The sequence below is a fragment of the Ipomoea triloba genome, chromosome 2, assembly GCF_003576645.1.
Source record: "Ipomoea triloba cultivar NCNSP0323 chromosome 2, ASM357664v1".
NCBI lineage: Eukaryota > Viridiplantae > Streptophyta > Magnoliopsida > Solanales > Convolvulaceae > Ipomoea > Ipomoea triloba.
Genome location: NC_044917.1, coordinates 5,343,068 through 5,364,303, shown reverse-complemented (window position 1 = coordinate 5,364,303; position 21,236 = coordinate 5,343,068). Strand labels below are relative to the sequence as shown.

At 28.9% G+C, this 21,236-nt stretch overlaps 1 protein-coding gene across 2 annotated transcripts; it reads left to right on the top strand.

The window, feature by feature from the left end:
* Positions 1–15,864: 15,864 nt before the first annotated feature.
* On the top strand, positions 15,865–18,252 carry LOC116010644. Of its 2 annotated transcripts, XM_031250130.1 has the most exons (8): positions 15,865–16,263; positions 16,351–16,471; positions 16,785–16,853; positions 16,944–17,037; positions 17,125–17,472; positions 17,550–17,636; positions 17,722–17,891; positions 17,973–18,252. In XM_031250130.1, exons 2-8 carry the CDS (start codon positions 16,385–16,387, stop codon positions 18,150–18,152), a joined length of 1,035 nt encoding a protein of 344 aa, XP_031105990.1. In that variant the 5' UTR covers positions 15,865–16,263; positions 16,351–16,384; the 3' UTR covers positions 18,153–18,252. The 2 variants fall into 2 exon arrangements, with proteins under 2 accessions (XP_031105990.1, XP_031105989.1); XM_031250129.1 differs by having other exon boundaries at positions 16,785–17,037.
* The last annotated feature ends 2,984 nt before the right edge of the window (positions 18,253–21,236 follow it).

Here is a 21,236-nt window from a genome sequence, read left to right as displayed (position 1 = left end):
GACTTTACATATAAAGTTTGATTTCTTAATTGACATATTTTATGCAAAAAAAAGTGACATTTATATTTACTTGGTATTACATGTCACTAACAGGTAATTATGCCTTGTGAACTAAATTGACATTTTTATCTATCTAATTGCAACTTTAAAAAGTTTAAGTGGCCAAATTGTCTTTACAGATAAAGTTTGATTTCCTATTTGACACATTTTATGCAAAAAAAAAAATAACATTTATATTTACCTGGTATTACAGGTCACTAACAGATAATTATGTATTGATGACTAAATTGACATTTTTAGGTATCTAATTGCAACTTTAAAAAGTTTGAGTAGCCTAATTGTTTTTACAGATAAAGTTTTATTTCTATTTGACACATTTTATGCAAATAAAAGTGACATTTGTATTTACCTGGTATTACAGGTTACTAACAGGTAATTATGCATTGATGACTAAATTGACATTTTTATGTATATAATTGCAACTTTAAGAAGTTTGAGGACTCTAATTGTATTTACAAATAAAGTTTGATTTCTTATATGACACATTTTATGCAAAAAATAGTGACATTTATATTTACCTGGTATTACAGGTCACTATCAGATAATTATGTCTTGATGACTAAATTTACATTTTTATGTATCTAATTGCAACTTTAAAAAGTTTGAGGAGCCTAATTGTCTTTACAGATAAAGTTTGATTTCCTATTTGACACATTTTATGCAAAAGAAAGTGACATTTATATTTACCTGGTATTGCAGGTCACTAACAGGTAATTATGCCTTGATGACTAAATTGACATTTTTATCTATTTAACTGCAACTTTAAAAAGTTTAAGTGGCCTAATTGTCCTTACAGATAAAGTTTGATTTCCTATTTCACACATTTTATGCAAAAAAAAGTGACATTTATATTTACCTGGTATTACAGGTCACTAACAGGTAATTATGCCTTGATAACTAAATTGAAATTTTTATCTATTTAACTGCAACTTTAAAAAGTTTAAGTAGCCTAATTGTCCTTACAGATAAAGTTTGATTTCCTATTTCACACATTTTATGCAAAAAAAAGTGACATTTATGTTTACCTGTTATTACAGGTCACTAACAGGTAATTATGCCTTGTGAACTAAATTGACATTTTTATCTATCTAATTGCAACTTTAAAAAGTTTAAGTGGCCAAATTGTCTTTACAGATAAAGTTTGATTTCCTACTTGACACATTTTATGCAAAAAAAAGTAACATTTATATTACCTGGTATTACAGGTCACTAACAAGTAATTATGTCTTGATGACTAAATTTACATTTTTATGTATCTAATTGCAACTTTAAAAAGTTTGAGGACCCTAATTGTATTTACAAATAAAGTTTGATTTCCTATTTGACACATTTTATGCAATAAAAAGTGACATTTATATTTACTTGGTATTAAAGGTCACTAACAGGTAATTATGCCTTGATGACTACATTGACATTTTTATGTATATAATTGCAACTTTAAAAAGTTTGAGGACCCTAATTTTAGTTACAAATAAAGTTTGATTTCCTATATGATACATTTTATGCAAAAAATAGTGACATTTATATTTACCTGGTATTACAGGTCACTAATAGGTAATTATGTCTTGATCACTAAATTGATATTTTTATGTATCGAATTGCAACTTTGAAAAGTTTGAGTAGTTTAATTGTCTTTACTGATAAAGTTTGATTTCCTACTTGACACATTTTATGCAGAAAAAGTGACATGTATATTTACCTGGTATTACAGGTCACTAACAGGTAATTATGTTTTGATGACAAAATTGACATTTTTATATATCTAATTGCAACTTTATAAAGTTTGAGTGGCCAAATTGTCTTTACAGATAAAGTTTGATTTTCTATTTGGCACATTTTATGCAAAAAAAAAAGTAACATTTATATTCACCTGGTATTACAGGTCACTAACAGATAATTATGTTTTTATGATTAAATTGACATTTTTATGTATCTAATTGCAACTTTAAAAAGTTTGAGGTGCCTAATTGTTTTTACAGATAAAGTTTGATTTCTAATTGACACATTTTATGCAAATAAAAGTGACATTTATATTTACCTGGTATTACAGGTTACTAACAGGTAATTATGCATTGATGACTAAATTGACATTTTTATGTATATAATTGCAACTGTAAGAAGTTTGAGGACTCTAATTGTATTTACAAATAAAGTTTGATTTCTTATATGACACATTTTATGCAAAAAATAGTGACATTTATATTTACCTGGTATTACAGGTCACTATCAGATAATTATGTCTTGATGACTAAATTTACATTTTTATGTATCTAATTGCAACTTTAAAAAGTTTGAGGAGCCTAATTGTCTTTACAGATAAAGTTTGATTTCCTATTTGACACATTTTATGCAAAAGAAAGTGACATTTATATTTACCTGGTATTGCAGGTCACTAACAGGTAATTATGCCTTGATGACTAAATTGACATTTTTATGTATCTAATTACAACTTTAAAATGTTTGATGGCTTAATTGACTTTACAGATAAAGTTTGATTTCCTATATGACACATTTTATGCAAAAAAAAAGTGACATTTATATTACCTGGTATTACGGGTCACTAACAGATAATTATGTCTTGATGACTAAATTGACATTTTTATTTATCTAATTGCAACTTTAAAAAGTTTTTGGAGCGTAATTGTATTTACAAATAAAGTTTGATTTCCTATATGACACATTTTATGCAAAAAAAAAAAAGAAGTTACATTTATATTTACCTGGTATTACAGGTCAATAATAGGTGACATGTTTATGTACCTAATTGCAACATTAAAAAGTTTGAAGGGCCTAATTATCTTTACAGATAAAGTTTGATGGCCTATTTGACACATTTTATACAAAAAAAAGTGACATTTATATTTACCTGGTATTACATGTCACTAACAGGTAATTATGCTTTGAAGACTAAATTGACATTTTTATGTATCTAATTGCAACTTTAAAAAGTTTGAGATGCCTAATTGTTTTTACAGATAAAGTTTGATTTCTATTTGACACATTTTATGCAAATAAAAGTGACATTTGTATTTACCTGGTATTACAGGTTACTAACAGGTAATTATGCATTGATAACTAAATTGACATTTTTATATATATAATTGCAACTTTAAGAAAGTTTGAGGAGTCTAATTGTATTTACAAATAAAGTTTGATTTCCTATATGACACATTTTATGCAAAAAAAAGTGACATGTATATTTACCTGATATTACAGGTCACTAACAGGTAATTATGTCTTGATAACTAACTTGATATTTTTATGTATCGAATTGCAACTTTGAAAAGTTTGAGTAGCTTAATTGTCTTTACAGATAAAGTTTGATTTCTTACTTGACACATTTTATGCAAAAAAAAGTGACATGTATATTTACCTGGTATTACAGGTCACTAACAGGTAATTATGTCTTGTTAACAAAATTAACATTTTTAACTATCTAATTGCAACTTTATAAAGTTTGAGAGGCCAAATTGTTTTTACAGATAAAGTTTGATTTTCTATTTGACACATTTTATGCAAAAAAAAAAAAAAAAGTGACATTTATATTTACCTGATATTAAAGGTCACTAACAGATAATTATGCTTTGATGACTAAATTGACATTTTTACGTATCTAATTGAAACTTTAAAATGTTTGAGTAGCCTAATTGTTTTTACAGATAAAGTTTTAATTCTATTTGACATATTTTATGCAAAAAAAAAAGTGACATTTATATTACCTGGTATTAAAGGTCACTAACAGGTAATTATGTCTTGATAACTAACTTGATATTTTTTCGTATCGAATTGCAACTTTGAAAAGTTTGAGTAGCTTAATTGTCTTTACAGATAAAGTTTGATTTCCTATTTGACACATTTTATGCAAAAAAAGTGACATGTATATTTACCTGGTATTACAGGTCACTAACAGGTAATTATGTCTTGATAGCAAAATTGACATTTTTATCTATCTAATTGCAACTTTATAAAGTTTGAGTGGCCAAATTGTTTTTACAGATAAAGTTTGATTTTCTATTTGACACATTTTATGCAAAGAAAAAAGTGACATTTATATTTACCTGATATTAAAGATCAATAACATGTAATTATGCTTTGATGACTAAATTGACATTTTTACGTATCTAATTGCAACTTTAAAAAGTTTGAGTAGCCTAATTGTTTTTACAGATAAAGTTTTATTTCTATTTGACACATTTTATGCAAAAAAAAAAGTGACATTTATATTACCTGGTATTAAAGGTCACTAAAAGTTAATTATGTCTTGATAACTAAATTGGTATTTTTATGTATCGAATTGCAACTTTGAAAAGTTTGAGTAGCTTAATTGTCTTTACAGATAAAGTTTGATTTCCTACTTGACACATTTTATGCAAAAAAAGTGACATGTATATTTACCTGGTATTACAGGTCACTAACAGGTAATTATGTCTTGATAGCAAAATTGACATTTTTATCTATCTAATTGCAACTTTATAAAGTTTGAGTGGCCAAATTGTTTTTACAGATAAAGTTTGATTTTCTATTTGACACATTTTATGCAAAGAAAAAAGTGACATTTATAGTTACCTGATATTAAAGATCACTAACAGGTAATTATGCTTTGATGACTAAATTGACATTTTTACGTATCTAATTGCAACTTTAAAAAGTTTGAGTAGCCTAATTGTTTTTACAGATAAAGTTTTATTTCTATTTGACACATTTTATGCAAAAAAAAAAGTGACATTTATATTACCTGGTATTAAAGATCACTAACAGGTAATTAATGTCTTGATAACTAACTTGATATTTTTATGTATCGAATTGCATGTCTTGATAACTAACTTGATATTTTTATGTATCGAATTGCAACTTTGAAAAGTTTGAGTAGCTTAATTGTCTTTACAGATAAAGTTTGATTTCCTATTTGACACATTTTATGCAAAAAAAAAAAAAAGTGACATTTATATTTACCTGATATTAAAGGTCACTAATAGGTAATTATGCTTTGATGACTAAATTGACATTTTTACGTATCTAATTGCAACTTTAAAAAGTTTGAGGTGCCTAATTGTTTTTACAGATAATGTTTGATTTCTATTAGACACATTTTATGCAAATAAATGTGACATTTATATGTACCTGGTATTACATGTCACTAACATGTAATTATGCATTGATGACTAAATTGACATTTTTATGTATATAATTGCAACTTTAAGAAGTTTGAGGACTCTAATTGTATTTACAAATAAAGTTTGATTTCCTATATGACACATTTTATGCAAATAATAGTGACATTTATATTTACATGGTATTACAGGTCACTAACAAATAATTATGTCTTGATGACTAAATTGACATTTTTATGTATCTAATTGCAACTATAAAAAGTGTCTGGAGCCTATTTCTATTTACAGATAAAGTTTGATTACCAGTATGACACATTTTATGCAAAAAAAAAAAAAAAAAAGTGACATTTATATTTACCTGGTATTATAGGTCAATAACAGGTGACGTGTTTATGTACCTAATTGCAACTTTAAAAAGTTTGAAGGGCCTAATTATCTTTACAGATAAAGTTTGATGGCCTATTTGCCATATTTTATGCAAAAAAAAAAGTGACATTTATATTTACCTGGTATTACAGGTCACTAACAGGTAATTATGTCGTGATGACTAAATTGACACTTTTATCTATCTAATTGCAACTTTAAAAAATTTGAGTGGCCTAATTGTCTTTACAGATAAAGTTTTATTTCCTATATGACACATTTTATGCAAAAAAAAAAAAGTGACATTTATATTACCTGGTATTACATGTCACTACAGGTAATTATGCCTTGATGACAAAATTGACATTTTTATCTATCTAATTGCAACTTTCAAAAGTTTGAGTTGCCATATTGTCTTTACAGATAAAGTTTGATTTCCAATTTGACACATTTTATGCAAAAAAACAAGTAAACATTTATATTTACCTGGTATTACGGGTCACTAACAGATAATTTTGTTTTGATGACTAAATTGACATTTTTATGTATCTAATTGCAACTTTAAAAAGTTTGAGGTGCCTAATTGTTTCTACAGATAATGTTTGATTTCTATTAGACATATTTTATGCAAATAAAAGTGATATTTATATGTACCTAGTATTACAGGTCACTAACAGGTAATTATGCATTGATGACTAAATTGACATTTTTATGTATATAATTGCAACTTTAAGAAGTTTGAGAACTCTAATTGTATTTACAAATAAAGTTTGATTTCCTATTTGACACATTTTATGCAAAAAAAAGTGACATTTATATTTATCTAGTATTACAGGTCACTAACAAGTAATTATGCCTTAATGACTAAATTGACATTTTTATGTATCTAATTGAAACTTTAAATAGTTTGAAGGGCCTAATTATCTTTACAGATAAAGTTTGATTTCCTATTTGACACATTTTATGTCTTGATGACTAAAATGACATTTTTATGTATCTAATTTCAACGTTATAAAGTTTGAGGTGCCTAATTGTCTTTACAGATAAAGTTTGATTTCTTATATGGCACATTTTATGCAAAAAAATTGACATTTATATTTACCTGGTATTACAGGTCACTAACAGGTAATTATGTCTTGATGACTAAATTGACATTTTTATCTATCTAATTGCAACTTTAAAAAATTTGAGTGGCCTAATTGTCTTTACAGATAAAGTTTGATTTCCTATATGGCACATTTTATGCAAAAAAATTGACATTTATATTTACCTGGTATTACAGGTCACTAACAGGTAATTATGTCTTGATGACTAAATTGACACTTTTATCTATCTAATTGCAACTTTAAAAAATTTGAGTGGCCTAATTGTCTTTACAGATAAAGTTTTATTTCCTATATGACACATTTTATGCAAAAAAAAAAAAAAGTGACATTTATATTACCTGGTATTACATGTCACTACAGGTAATTATGCCTTGATGACAAAATTGACATTTTTATCTATCTAATTGCAACTTTCAAAAGTTTGAGTGACCTAATTGTCTTTACAGATAAAGCTTGATTTCCTATTTGACACATTTTGTGCAAAAAAAGTGACATTTATATTTATTTGGTATTAAAGGTCACTTAGAGATAATTATGTCTTGGTGACTATATTAACATTTTTATTATCTAATTGCAACTTTATAAAGTTTGACGAGCCTAATTGTCTTTACAGATAATGTTTAATTTCTATTTGACACATTTTATGCAAAAAAAAAGTGACATTTATATTTATATGGTATTACGGGTCACCAACAGGTAATTATACCTTGATGACTAAATAGACATTTTTATGTATCTGATTGCAACTTTAAAAAGTTTTAGAAGCCTAATTTTATTTACAGATAAAGTTTAATTTCCTATATGACACATTTTATGCAAAAAAAAAAAGTGACATTTATATTTACCTGATATTACAGGTCACTAACAGGTAATTATGCCTTGATGACTAAATTGACATTTTTATCTATCTAATTGCAACTTTAAAAAATTTGAGTGACGTAATTGTCTTTACAGATAAAGCTTGATTTCCTATTTGACACATTTTATGCAAAAAAAGTGACATTTATATTTACCTGGTACTACAGGTCACTTAGAGATAATTATGTCTTGATGACTAAATTGACATTTTTATGTATCTAATTGCAACTTTATAAAGTTTGAGGAGCCTAATTGTCTTTACAGATAAAGCTTAATTTCTATTTGACACATTTTATGCAAAAAAAAAAATGTGACATTTATATTTACCTGGTATTACGGGTCACTAACAAGGAATTATACATTGATGACTAAATTGACATTTTTATGTATCTAATTGCAACTTTAAAAAGTTTGAGGAGCCTAATTGTATTTACAAATAAAGTTTAATTTCCTATATGACACATTTTATGCAAAAAAAAAAAAAAAGTGACATTTATATTACCTGATATTACAGGTCACTAACAGGTAATTATGCCTTGATGACTAAATTGACATTTTTATATATCTAATTGGAACTTTAAAAAGTTTTAGGAGCCTAATTATCATTACAGATAAAGTTTGATTTCCTATTTGACACATTTTATGCAAAAAAAAAGTGACATTTATATTTTCCTGATATTACAGGTCATTAACATGTAATTATGTCTTGATGACTAAGTTGACATTTTTATGTATCTAATTTCAACTTTAAAAAGTTTGAGGAGCCTAATTGTCTTTACAGATAAAGTTTGATTTCTATTTGACACATTTTATGAAAAAAAAAAGTGACATTTATATTACCTCGTATTACAGGTCACTAACAGGTGACATGTTTATGTACCTAATTGCAACTTTAAAAAGTTTGACGGACCTAATTGTCTTTATAGATAAAGTTTGACAGCCTATTTGATATATTTTACGGAAAAAAAGTGACAATTATATTTATCTTGTGTATGTTACTAACTTGTAATTATGCCTTGATGACTAAATTGGCATTTTTATCTATCTAATTGCAACATTAAAAAGTTTGAGTGGTCTAATTGCCTTTACAGATAAAGTTTGATTTCCTATTTTACACATTTTATGCAAAAAAAAGTGACATTTATATTTACCTGGTATTACAGGTCACTAACAGGTAATTATGCTTTGATGACTAAATTGACATTTTAATGTATCTAATTGCAACTTTAAAAAGTTTGAGGAGCCTAATTGTCATTACAGATAAAGTTTGATTTCCTATTTGACACATTTTATGCAAAAAAAAATGACATTTACATTTACCTGGTATTACAAGTCACTAACAGGTAATTATGTCTTGATGACTAAATTGACATTTTTATGTATCTAATTGCAACTTTAAAAAGTTTAAGTGGCCTAATTGTCCTTACAGATAAAGTTTGATTTCCTATTTGACACATTTTATGCAAAAAAAAAGTGACATTTATATTACCTGGTATTATACGTCACTTAGAGATAATTATGTTTTGATGATAAATTGACATTTTTATGTATCTAATTACAACTTTAAAAAGTTTGAGGAGCCTAATTGTCTTTACAGATAAAGTTTAATTTCTTTTTGACACATTTTATGAAAAAAAAAAGTGACATTTATATTTACCTGGTATTACGGGTCACTAATAGGTAATTATACCTTGATGACTAAATTGACATTTTTATGTATCTAATTGCAACTTTAAAAAGTTTGAGGAGCCTAATTGTATTTACAGATAAAGTTTAATTTCCTATATGACACATTTTATGCAAAAAAAAAAATGACATTTATATTTACCTGATATTACAGGTCACTAACAGGTAATTATGCCTTGATGACTAAATTGACATTTTTATATATCTAATAGGAACTTTAAAAAGTTTTAGGAGCCTAATTGTCATTACAGATAAAGTTTGATTTCCTATTTGACACATGTTATGCAAAAAAAAAAAAGTGACATTTATATTTCCCTGATATTACAGGTCACTAAAATGTAATTATGTCTTGATGACTAAGTTGACATTTTTATGTATCTAATTTCAACTTTAAAAAGTTTGAGGAGTCTAATTGTCTTTACAGATAAAGATTGATTTCTATTTGACACATTTTATGCAAAAAAAAAAAAGTGACATTTATATTACCTCGTATTACAGGTAATAACAGGTGACATGCTTATGTACCTAATTGCAATTTTAAAAACTTTGACGGGCCTAATTGTCTTTATAGATAAAGTTTGACAGCCTATTTGATATATTTTACGGAAAAAAAGTGACAATTATATTTACCTTGTGTTACTGGTTACTAACATGTAATTATGCCTTGATGACTAAATTGGCATTTTTATCTATCTAATTGCAACTTTAAAAAGTTTGAAGGGTCTAATTGTCTTTACAGATAAAGTTTGATTTCTTATTTGACACATTTTATGCAAAAAAAAGTCACATTTATATTTACATGGTATTACAGGTCACTAACAGGTAATAATGCCTTGATGACCAAATTGACATTTTTATCTATCTAATTGCAACTTTAAAAAGTTTGAGGAGCCTAATTGTATTTACAGATAAAGTTTTATTTCCTATATTAAACATTTTATGCAAAAAAAAGTGACGTTTATATTTACCTGGTATTACAGGTCACTAACAGGTAATTATGCCTTGATGACTAAATTAACTTTTTTATGTATCTATTTGCAACTTTAAAAAGTTTGAGGAGCGTAATTGTCTTTACAGATAAAGTTTGATTTCCTATTTGACACATTTTATGCAAAAAAAAAAGTGACATTTATATTTACCTGTTATTACAGGTCACTAACAGGTAATTATGTCTTGATGACTAAGTTGACACTTTTATGTATCTAATTGCAACTTTAAAAAGTTTAAGGAACCTAATTGTCTTTACAGATAAAGTTTGTTTTCTATTTGACACATTTTATCCAAAAAAAAAAAAAAAGACATTTATATTTACCCGGTATTACAGGTCACTAACAAGTGACATGTTTATGTACCTAATTGCAACTTTAAAAATTTTGACGGGCCTAATTGTCTTTATAGATAATGTTTGACAGCCTATTTGATATATTTTACGGAAAAAAAGTGACAATAATATTTAACTTGCATTACAGCTCACAAACATGTAATTATGCGTTGATAACTAAATTGGCATTTTTATCTATCTAATTGCAACATTAAAAAGTTTGAGTGGCCTTTATAGATAAAGTTTGATTTCCTATTTGACACATTTTATGCAAAAAAAGTGACATTTTTATATATCTATTGCAACTTTAAAAAGTTTGAGTGGCCTAATTGTCTTTACAGATAAAGTTTGATTTCCTATTTGACACATTTTGTGCAAAAATAAAAAATAAAATGACATTTATATTACCTAGTATTACTAGTCACTAAAGGGTTACATGTTTATGTACCTAATTGTAACTTTAAATAGTTTGAGGGCCTAATTGACTTTACAGATAAAGTTTGATGGCCTATTTGATATATTTTATGCAAAAAAAAAAAAAGTCTTTTATATTTATCTGGTATTACAGGTCACTAATAGGTAATTATGCCTTGATGACTAAATTGACATGTTTATCTATCTAATTGCAACATTAAAATGTTTGAGAGACCTAATTGTCTTAAAAGATAAAGTTTCATTTCCTATTTGACACATTTTATGCAAAAAAAAGTGACATTTATATTTACCTGGTATTACAGTTCACTAACAGATAATTATGTCTTGATGACTAAATTGAAATTTTTATGTATCTAATTGCAACTTTAAAACGTTTTTGGAGCCTAAATGTATTTACATATAAAGTTTGATTTCTATTTGACACATTTTATGCAAAAAAAATGACATTTATATTTACCTCGTATTAAAGGTCACTAACAGATAATTATGCCTTGATAACTAAATTGACATTTTTATGTATCTAATTGCAACTTTAAAAAGTTTGAGGAGCCGAATTGTCATTACAGATAAAGTTTGATTTCCTATTTGACACATTTTATGCAAAAAAAAGTGACATTTACATTTACCTGGTATTACAGGTGACATGTTTATGTATCTTATTGCAACTTTAAAAAGTTTGAGGAGCCTAATTGTCTTTATAGATAACATTTGATTTACTATTTGACACATTTTACGCAAAAAAAAATGACATTTATATTTACCTGGTATTACAGGTTACTAACAGGTAATTATGTCTTGAAACTAAATTGACATTTTTATGTATCTAATTGCAACTTTAAAATGTCTGAGGAGCCTAATTGTCTTTACATATAAAGTTTTATTTCTTATTTGACCCATTTTATGCGAAAAAATTGGCATTTATATTTTTACCTAGTATTACAGGTCAGTAACAGGTAATTACGCCTTGATGATTAAATAAAGATTTTTATATATCTAATTACAACTTTAAAAAGTTTAGGGCATAATTGACTTTCAGATAAAGTTTGATTTCCTATTTGACACATTTTATGCAAAAAAAAGTGATATTTATATTTACCTGTTATTACAGGTCACTAACAGGTGACATGTTTATGTACCTAATTGTAATTTTAAAAAGTTTGAGGGGCCTAATTGTCTTTACAGATAAAGTTTGATTTCCTATTTGAAACATTTTATGCAAAAAAAATGACATTTATATTACATAATATTACAAGTTACTAACAGGTAATTATGCATTGATGACTAAATTGACATTTTTATTTATCTAATTGCAACTTTAAAAAGTTTGAGGGGCCTAATTATCTTTAAAGATAAAGTTTGATTTCTTATTTGACACATTTTATTCAAAAAAAGTGACATTTATATTTACCTGGTATTACAGGTCACAAACAGGTAATTATGCCTTGATGACTAAATTGACATTTTTATGTATCTAATTGCAACTTTAAAAAGTTTGAGGGCCTAATTGACTTTACAGATAAACACTGATTTCCTATTTGACACATTTTACGCAAAAAAAAAAATGACATTTATATTTACCTAGTATTATATGTCACTAACAGGTGACATGTTTATGTACCTAATTGCAACTTTAAAAATTTGAGGGGCCTAATTGTCTTTACGGATAAAGTTTGATGGCCTATTTGACACATTTTATGCAAAAAAAAAATGGCATTTATATTTACCTGGTATTACATGTCACTAATAGGTAATTATGCATTGATTACTAAATTGACATTTTTATCTATTTAATTGCAACTTTAAAAAGTTTTAGGGGCCTAATTGTCTTTACAGATAAAGTTTAATTTCCTATTTGACACATTTTATGCAAAAAAAAAAAAAAGTGACATTTAAATTTACACGGTATTACAGGTCATAATTATGCATTGATGACTAAATTGACATTTTTATGTATCTAATTGCAACTTTAAAAAGTTTGAGCGGCCTAATTGTCTTTACAGATAAAGTTTGATTTCCTATTTGACACATTTTATGCAAAAAAAAAAAAAAAATTGACATTTATATTACATCGTATTACAGGTCACTAACAGGTAATTATGTCTTGATGACTAAATTGACATTTTTATGTATCTAATTGCAACTTTAAAAAGTTTGACGGGCCTAATTGTCTTTACAGATAAACTTTGATTTCCTATTTGACACATTTTATGCAAAAAAAGTGACATTTATATTTACCTGGTATTACAGGTCACTAACAGGTAATTATGCATTGATGACNTATTTGACACATTTTATGCAAAAAAAAAAAAAAAATTGACATTTATATTACATCGTATTACAGGTCACTAACAGGTAATTATGTCTTGATGACTAAATTGACATTTTTATGTATCTAATTGCAACTTTAAAAAGTTTGACGGGCCTAATTGTCTTTACAGATAAACTTTGATTTCCTATTTGACACATTTTATGCAAAAAAAGTGACATTTATATTTACCTGGTATTACAGGTCACTAACAGGTAATTATGCATTGATGACTAAATTGACATTTTTATGTATCTAATTGCAACTTTAAAAAGTTCGAGGGCCTTATTGACTTTACAGATAAAGTTTGATGGCCTATTTGACACATTTTATGCAAAAAAAAAGTGACATTTATATTTACCTGGTATTACAGGTCACAAACAAGTAATTATGCCTTGATGACTAAATTGACATTTTTATCTATCTAATTGCAACTTTAAAAAGTTTGAGGGCCTAATTGTCTTTACAGATAAAGTTTGATTTCCTATTTGTCACATTTTATGCTAAAAAAAATGACATTTATATTATCTAGTATTACTAGTCATTAACAGGTTACATGTTTATGTGCCTAATTGTAACTTTAAAAATTTTGAGAGCCTAATTGAATTTACAGATAAAGTTTGATGGCCTATTTGATATATTTTATGTAAAAAAAAGAAGTGACATTTATACTTACCTGGTATTACAGATCAATAACAAGTAATTGTGCATTGATGACTAAATTTACATTTTTATGTATCTAATTGCAACTTTAAAAAGTTTGAGGGCCTAATTGACTTTACAGATAAATTTTGATTTATTATTTGAAACATTTTATTCAAAAAAAAATGACATTTATATTAACTAGGATTACAGGTCACTAACATGTGACATGTTTATGTACCTAATTGCAACTTTAAAAAGTGTGAGGGCCTAATTGTCTTTACAGATAAAGTTTGATGGCCTATTTGACACATTTTATGCAAAAAAAAAAAAAGTGACATTTATATTTACCTGGTATTACAGGTCACAAATAGGTAATTATGTCTTGATGACTAAATTGACATTTTTATCTATCTAATTGCAACTTTAAAAAGTTTGAGGGGCCTAATTGTCTTTACAGATAAAGTTTGATTTCCTATTTCACATATTTTATGCCAAAAAAAATGACATTTATATTACCTAGTATTACTAGTCATTAATAGGTTACATGTTTATGTACCTAATTGTAACTTTAAAAAGTTTGAGGGCCTAATTGACTTTACAGATAAAGTTTGATGGCCTATTTGATATATTTTATGTATAAAAAAAAAAAAAGGTGACATTTATATTTACCTGGTATTACAAGTCAGTAACAAGTAATAATGCCTGGATGACTAAATTGACATTTTTATATATCTAATTGCATCTTTAAAAAGTTTGAGGGCTTGTTTTCAAAAAAAAAAAAAAGTTTGAGAGCTTAATTGATTTTACAGATAAAGTTTGATTTCTTATTTGACACATTTTATGCAAAAAAAGTGACATTTATATTTACTTGGTATTACAGGTCACTAACAAGTAATTATGTCTTGATGACTAAATTGACATTTTTATGTATCTAATTGCACCTTCAAAAAGTTTGAGGGCCTAATTGACTTTACAGATAAAGTTTGATTTTCTATTTGACACATTTTATGGAAAAAAAAAAAGTGACATTTATATTTACCTTGTATTACAGGTCACTAACAAGTGACATGTTTATGTACCTAATTTGCAACTTTATAAAGTTTGGGGGCCTAATTGTCTTTACAGATAAAGTTTGATAACCTATTTGACACATTTTATGCAAAAAAAAAAAAAAAAAAAAAAAAAAAAGAAAAAAAAGTGACATTTATATTTACCTGGTATTACAGGTCACTAACATGTAATTATGTCTTGATGACTAAATTGACATTTTTATGTATCTAATTGCAACTTTAAAAAGTTTGAGGGGCCTAATTGTCTTTACAGATAAAGTTTGATTTCCTATTTAACACATTTTATGCAAAAAAAAAATGACATTTATATTTACCTGATATTACAGGTCACTAACAGGTAATTATGTCTTGATGACTAAATTGACATTTTTATGTATCTAGTTGCAACTTTAAAAAGTTTAAGGGTCTATTTGATACATTTTATGCCAAAAAAGAGTGACATTTATGCCCTTTATGTATAATTTGACATTATACGTTACGCCACAAAAAATGTGCCTCTTTATGGCCTCTGATATTATATACTCTTTACTTTATCTTATTTTATTTCCTTCTTTTGTGACTACTTTTCTGCTTTCATTTAAGTTCTTTTGAGGTATGTTTTTATTTTAGCTTTAAAACAATAAAAATCTATAACTATAGTTTATTTTAAAGTTCAAATTGGCTGAATGGGTGAAAGTGAGATAGAGATAATTTATAGTTGATTGTGTTATTACAAGAATTATGCTCTACTAACTTGCTTATTCCCGACTTCTTTCTATATCACTTTTAGGACATGCTATGGTACCGATATTTTTATACTTTTTCTGGAATTGAATGATGTATGCGATAAAGTTTCCTCTTTAGTACATTGTTTGGGCAATTGTTAATCGCTTGATTGTTGAAACCGTAGGCGTAGGTTTGGAATTTGGGATAAAGTTGTGAACTTTGTCGCATGTTGATGGGGTTGGAATGCTTTTGCGGGAAACTAGGTATGGAGTGTAATTTGAGAGAGAAGAAAGCCCTTAAACCCCCCATTGTTTGGCAGTTATGTTGGACCATGGATGCCTTACCTTTGGAATCTGGAAAGCATTTCCTATTTGGTCATTTATACGAGGAAGCTATTTATTGTTCTTTAGGAATCAGAATGATGCTACTTTTGGCTACAACAATCATCTCATAGACTTATATCATCCCCATCCCTGATCCACAAAAACCCAACCTTTTTGGTTTCTCCCTACTTTATTTCCTTTGCAAAATTAGACACATCATTTCCCCCAAATTTGAATTTTGATTACTCGGAAAGCTCAGTCCAGACAGATCAGAGGTGGTCATTCTGCAATAAATCCTGTGTTAGCTTAAATTAAAGTAGTAATTGTAATCACTAAACATGGTTTTTATGGTCTTATTGTAGTTGAATCACATACAACGCGGTGAAGTATTCAGCAATGGATTTGAAAGCTAAATCTTGGGCTGGAAATATGTACAACAAATTTGAAGATCTGTGTTCAGAGGTAGAGCAAGTTATGTCTCAGGTGAAAGCCTATTCCTTTCAATCTTATTTCATTCTTTTCATACATAACTTGTGGTTATAGAAGCATGCCTGGGGGTTAACTATTGATCTTGCTGTCCTATAAGAATTGGATTGCGTTTGTTTAACATTATCACATTATCGATGATCATTTGTTATTTTGCCCGGGATGCATCATAAGTCGAATACATCTAAATGAACCTGAGGTTTTAATGTTTTTGCACATGACTTGTTTCTTGTCTCATTCTGAAATTATGTTGTTTCTTACTTGCTTACTCAAAAGCAAATGCTTATTTTTTTTTCCTCGATGACAAAAGGACGCTGTTAAATACGTTGAGAATCAAGTCCAGACAGTTGGTGTGCGTGTTAAGAAGTTCTGTTCAGAGGTAATGCAAGATATACGACCTGAATCTTCTTCTATACACTCTGTGAAAGATGCTGCTGCTGATTTTTCTCTGGAAATTTGCGCTCACGAGGTGATGGAGAAGAAGCCAAAATCGAGCCTCAAAGAGCATGCTCGAGGCATTTATGAGAAACTTATGGAGGATGCTCAAGTCATCAAGAGTGGTGGTAGTTACTCGTTATTACTTTTTAGTCATTTCGTGATGAAACTCAAATGATTGATAGTTAATATTGTGTTCTCTGAGATGTGTTCAGGGAAAAGCAAACATGGAGGTGTCTATAAGCGTCGTAATGTTGGGGTAACATCCAACTCTCTAGGCATTGATCCTCCGGTGAAGATGGCTAGGACCTCGTCTCCTCCATCGGGGATGAGGAATAGGACGCCCTTAGTCTGTGAAACGCAGGGAGGTTATGGAATAATGGCCTCTAGAGATAGAACAGAGAGAATTTGTGATCATATCTCAGAAAAAACAAATATACCCACAGTTGGCAAAGATGTTGCAGCTTCAGAAAACAGAATTTCGGATGAATTTTCTGAGCAGAAGCCTCAAGATTCTGGATTTACTCCCTCTTTTCGCTGCCTATCATCGAGATCATCAACTGGTATATAGCTCAGCTAGTATTCAATTCAATTCTTTTTCGCTTGGCTACTTGTGTAATTCCTGCTTGTGATCAATCAGGCACACGTATGGATGACGATGATGATGCAATTTCTCAGGCAGACTCGGGAACTAGTTCCAATACGATTGGCAACGAAGAACCTGTTGGTGAGTTCATCTATATACTATGCAACTGAAGTGTATACCTTTACCATTTCGAGAATGTTACCTCTCCTCTTCCTGTTTCCTACAGATAGAGAACAAAACTTCGAGTCAGATAAACGTAAGAAGACTGATGGGGTTCAACAAGAAGTGGAAACAGTTGAGCATATTAAAGGGTCACATTTGATGGAAACTTGTGTCATGGTTGGAGAGGACAAGGTTCATGTTCCCCAGGAACCAGTCAAACAAAACTCGTACAAGGTTGTATTAAGTGCACAAGCTTGTAAACTTTTTTTTTTTTTGGGAATGCATATGTGGTATTAACTAAACAGCTTTATACAGAACAAGATTTGGAGTGCATTTTCATCAAGAAGGAGAGAATATCAACAGCTTGCAGCACTATATGCAGATCAGCCTTTAAACGCGGAGGCTGAAGAGAAGGCAATCTCTGATCTTAGAATGAAGTCGAACGCTAAGCTATCAGCTACCGAGTTTCCTGATCCCGAGTGGGAGCTTCTCTAAATCGAATACTTAATGTTGTATCGCTTGTCATACCTAAACTTGAGCTTTATTGAAGATTAATACAGTTGCATAGTACTAAAAAAAACTCAAATTTCATCTTCATAATTTTCTTCCATCTTGTTTAGGTGGGGAGGGGAAGGAGACAAGAAAGAAGTAGGTGTTCGAGCAAAACCAAGAGTCCAAGATTCTAATCTAAAATAATAAGATAAAATCCTCAAGAATTCAAGAAATGCTTTGCTTAGTCTGAGTATGATACGGGCTTAAAGAAACCTCCTACAGTTAGGTTCTATTCAGGGCTGGCCCGACCAAAAAGTAGAATGTTAGGTTAATACAGCCAATTGACATTTGCTGTATTCATAATTGGGTATTCTAAAGCTGAAGAGGATTATAGAATGAGACACATGCATCACACCAAATGTAAGGTTACAACCTTTGTGCTTTGCACCCACTTGCTCTTTCCATGAAAGCTTCCTTTGTGCAGTGGGTGGGTCAGCCATGGAAGAATATGCTCAACCATTGGCCCTTACACCCCACTTTGAGTTTGCATAATTGCATATATGTCTTCTTGCCAAGAATATAAAATCAATGAAATCAAAAATTAAGAAGACACTATAAAAATCCGAATTTTTCGATAGCCACAAGATCAGTTGTTAACAATATATGAAGTCCTTTTGGAGGATCTTCTAAAACTTACAGTTCCATGGTGGAATCATTATAACTCGAGGTAAGCGAATTTGGGCAGCAATTTGTTTCTCGAATGGACATAATTAATAGAGTAGACACAATCCTTACTTTACAACTCTCATATAGCATTTACCAAAAGGTAAAGGTGCGAAATAATTGTTATGTGAATCCCAAATCACTTACATAATAAATAATAATTTTGATCGTTACAGTATAACGGAACGAGACAGGTTAGAGAGTATATTAACCACAAGACTTTAAAGTAAAGGAGCCTTCAGTGCAACCCAACAAACGTGACAAGGGAAAAAAGGAGAAGCTTTTTCTAATAGGGGCCAGCCACTGAAAATTGCCTATTGGAAAATATTGTGATTGAAAATAATAATGGGAGTGTTGATTAGAAGTAAAGTCATAATTCATAATTCATAGTTCATAGTCCATAGTTTTGGTACATAGAATAATTTTCTTCGTTTGTGTGTTTTCGAATAAAATAGAATGGGGTCTGTTTCGGCTCTTTTTCAAATTGAATACAGCCAAGGCTTCAATAAATTACGTGCGGATAAAAATTTGGCCAATATGGGTCCCCCTCTTAAGAAGTACAATAATTAATTTATGATTTTTTTTTAATGATAAGAAACTTGAGGTCTTTACCCAAGCCTTTAAAGACGGACTAAATTGAAAGTATGTTAATAAAATTCAAACTCGTAATCATTTAAGTACAAAAATTATGTTTTATTTATACAGTCACACCTTTTGAGATAAATTGTGAATTTTTTAATTTTGTTTTTCTAGTACAAAAGAAACGTAACTTTTTTTTACAGAATAAATAACAAGTTAAAAAAAAAAAACTCTAGAAGGCTCCTACTTCTCTCTAAACTCTTTGCTTCTTCTTTTCCTTGGTTCGGCAGCCGCCGCCTCCGCATGCTTAGCGGAGGCGGCGTCTTCTCCTCTTCACGATTGTCATTTTCTTTTGCTCTTTTCTCTCTGCCTCTCCTCTCCATTTTCGCCTCCCCCATCGCCGTCCACCACACCTACGATCTCGCACTGTCGCCGTGTTCTTCGGCTATCGCCGCCCCTTTTCCTTCCCTTCCGACATTATTCCTTTTCCCCAACTTCGGATCTGTCAAGAAGTACATCACCATTGAATAAGGAAAAGAAGGTTTTGGGTTTTGCAAAAGGTGAAGTAAGAAGGAGTGGTTTTTCTTGATTCAAAGCAGTGTTGTTTTTTTATTAGTAAGTTTTGCTGCTATTATATCTTTCGTTTATTTATCGAATTTGTTGCTTCTCGCATCTTTAGCAAGTTTATTCCCTCTCGCTTCTTTTGCGAGTTTATTCCCTCTCGTTTTTTTGCCGAGTTCTTGTTATAAGCGTACGTAGAACGATAATTGGTCATGGCGTATGTGAACCACAAAAGAATGAAGATTGATACTCGGGTGGTGTCAACGACTTTTGAACTAGAGTATGCCTTCGTTATGTTTGACCAAATTACTATTGACAGTAAAGAAGCTTGGAGTGCTCATGTCGACTTCAGCTTCAAATTTGTAAAACAGTCTGCGGTTCAAGTTTTCGATAACATTGTTAGGAAATTTGTTTCTATGTCTGACTGTAAGGAATGTTTGTCCATTCCATTAATCTTTCTTGTAAACGTTTCCGCTTATGATTCAATGAATTAGTCTCAAGAGATTATTATCAAAAAAAAAAAAAAACAAGTTAAGATCATTAATAATCACTATATTAGTCACTTAGCTAAAGAATTTAACCAAAAAAGTATAGTAAAATATAATTTAATATAACCATAAAATTTAACAAAACCAACCGAGTACCTTTTGGTAACCTGTTTAAAATATTAATTGCACAATTTTTACAAATATAAAGATTCAATTGAAAATGTTTTTGGTTCGAGAGTCTAATTGTATTTTGAAATATAGTTAGATGATTTATTTAGCCGTTATCAAAAAATAATTTAAAATAACAACAAAAATTTTAAAAGGAAGCAACCATGGCAACCTCGTCTTAGAGTTGTGGATCCAGATTTGAACTCATGATGATTGTCACGACGGTCTCTATTACTTTTGTTTTTTAAAGATTTGTACAAGATTGTGCAAATCATTCAAAGTTATCACTACATCTAGATAAAAGCATACGTGATTAGCAGGTATGTATTAGATAGACACTATTAGCCTTCAGTTACATTTTCGATTTGTTTAAGGGGTCTTGATTTGTTACTTTTAATTAAGGGGTCTAATTGCACTAAACAATCAAATTTTATTTGATGAGTTTGAATCTCAAACTTAAGGGTGCGACACACATCGTTCTTGCTGTTGATATGAAAAGTATTTATAAGGTAAATTATATTAAATATAATAGACATTAAATATATGATTGCTAAATTTTTGTTTGCAT

Bases quoted from the DNA above. Each gene is read 5' to 3' on its own strand.
- LOC116010644 (XM_031250129.1), top strand. From the start codon at position 16,385: ATGGATTTGAAAGCTAAATCTTGGGCTGGAAATATGTACAACAAATTT. The intron at 16,472-16,784 runs GTGAAAGCCTAT...CGATGACAAAAG, and splicing joins TAGAGCAAGTTATGTCTCAG to GACGCTGTTAAATACGTTGA. The intron at 17,637-17,721 runs GTGAGTTCATCT...TGTTTCCTACAG, and splicing joins TGGCAACGAAGAACCTGTTG to ATAGAGAACAAAACTTCGAG.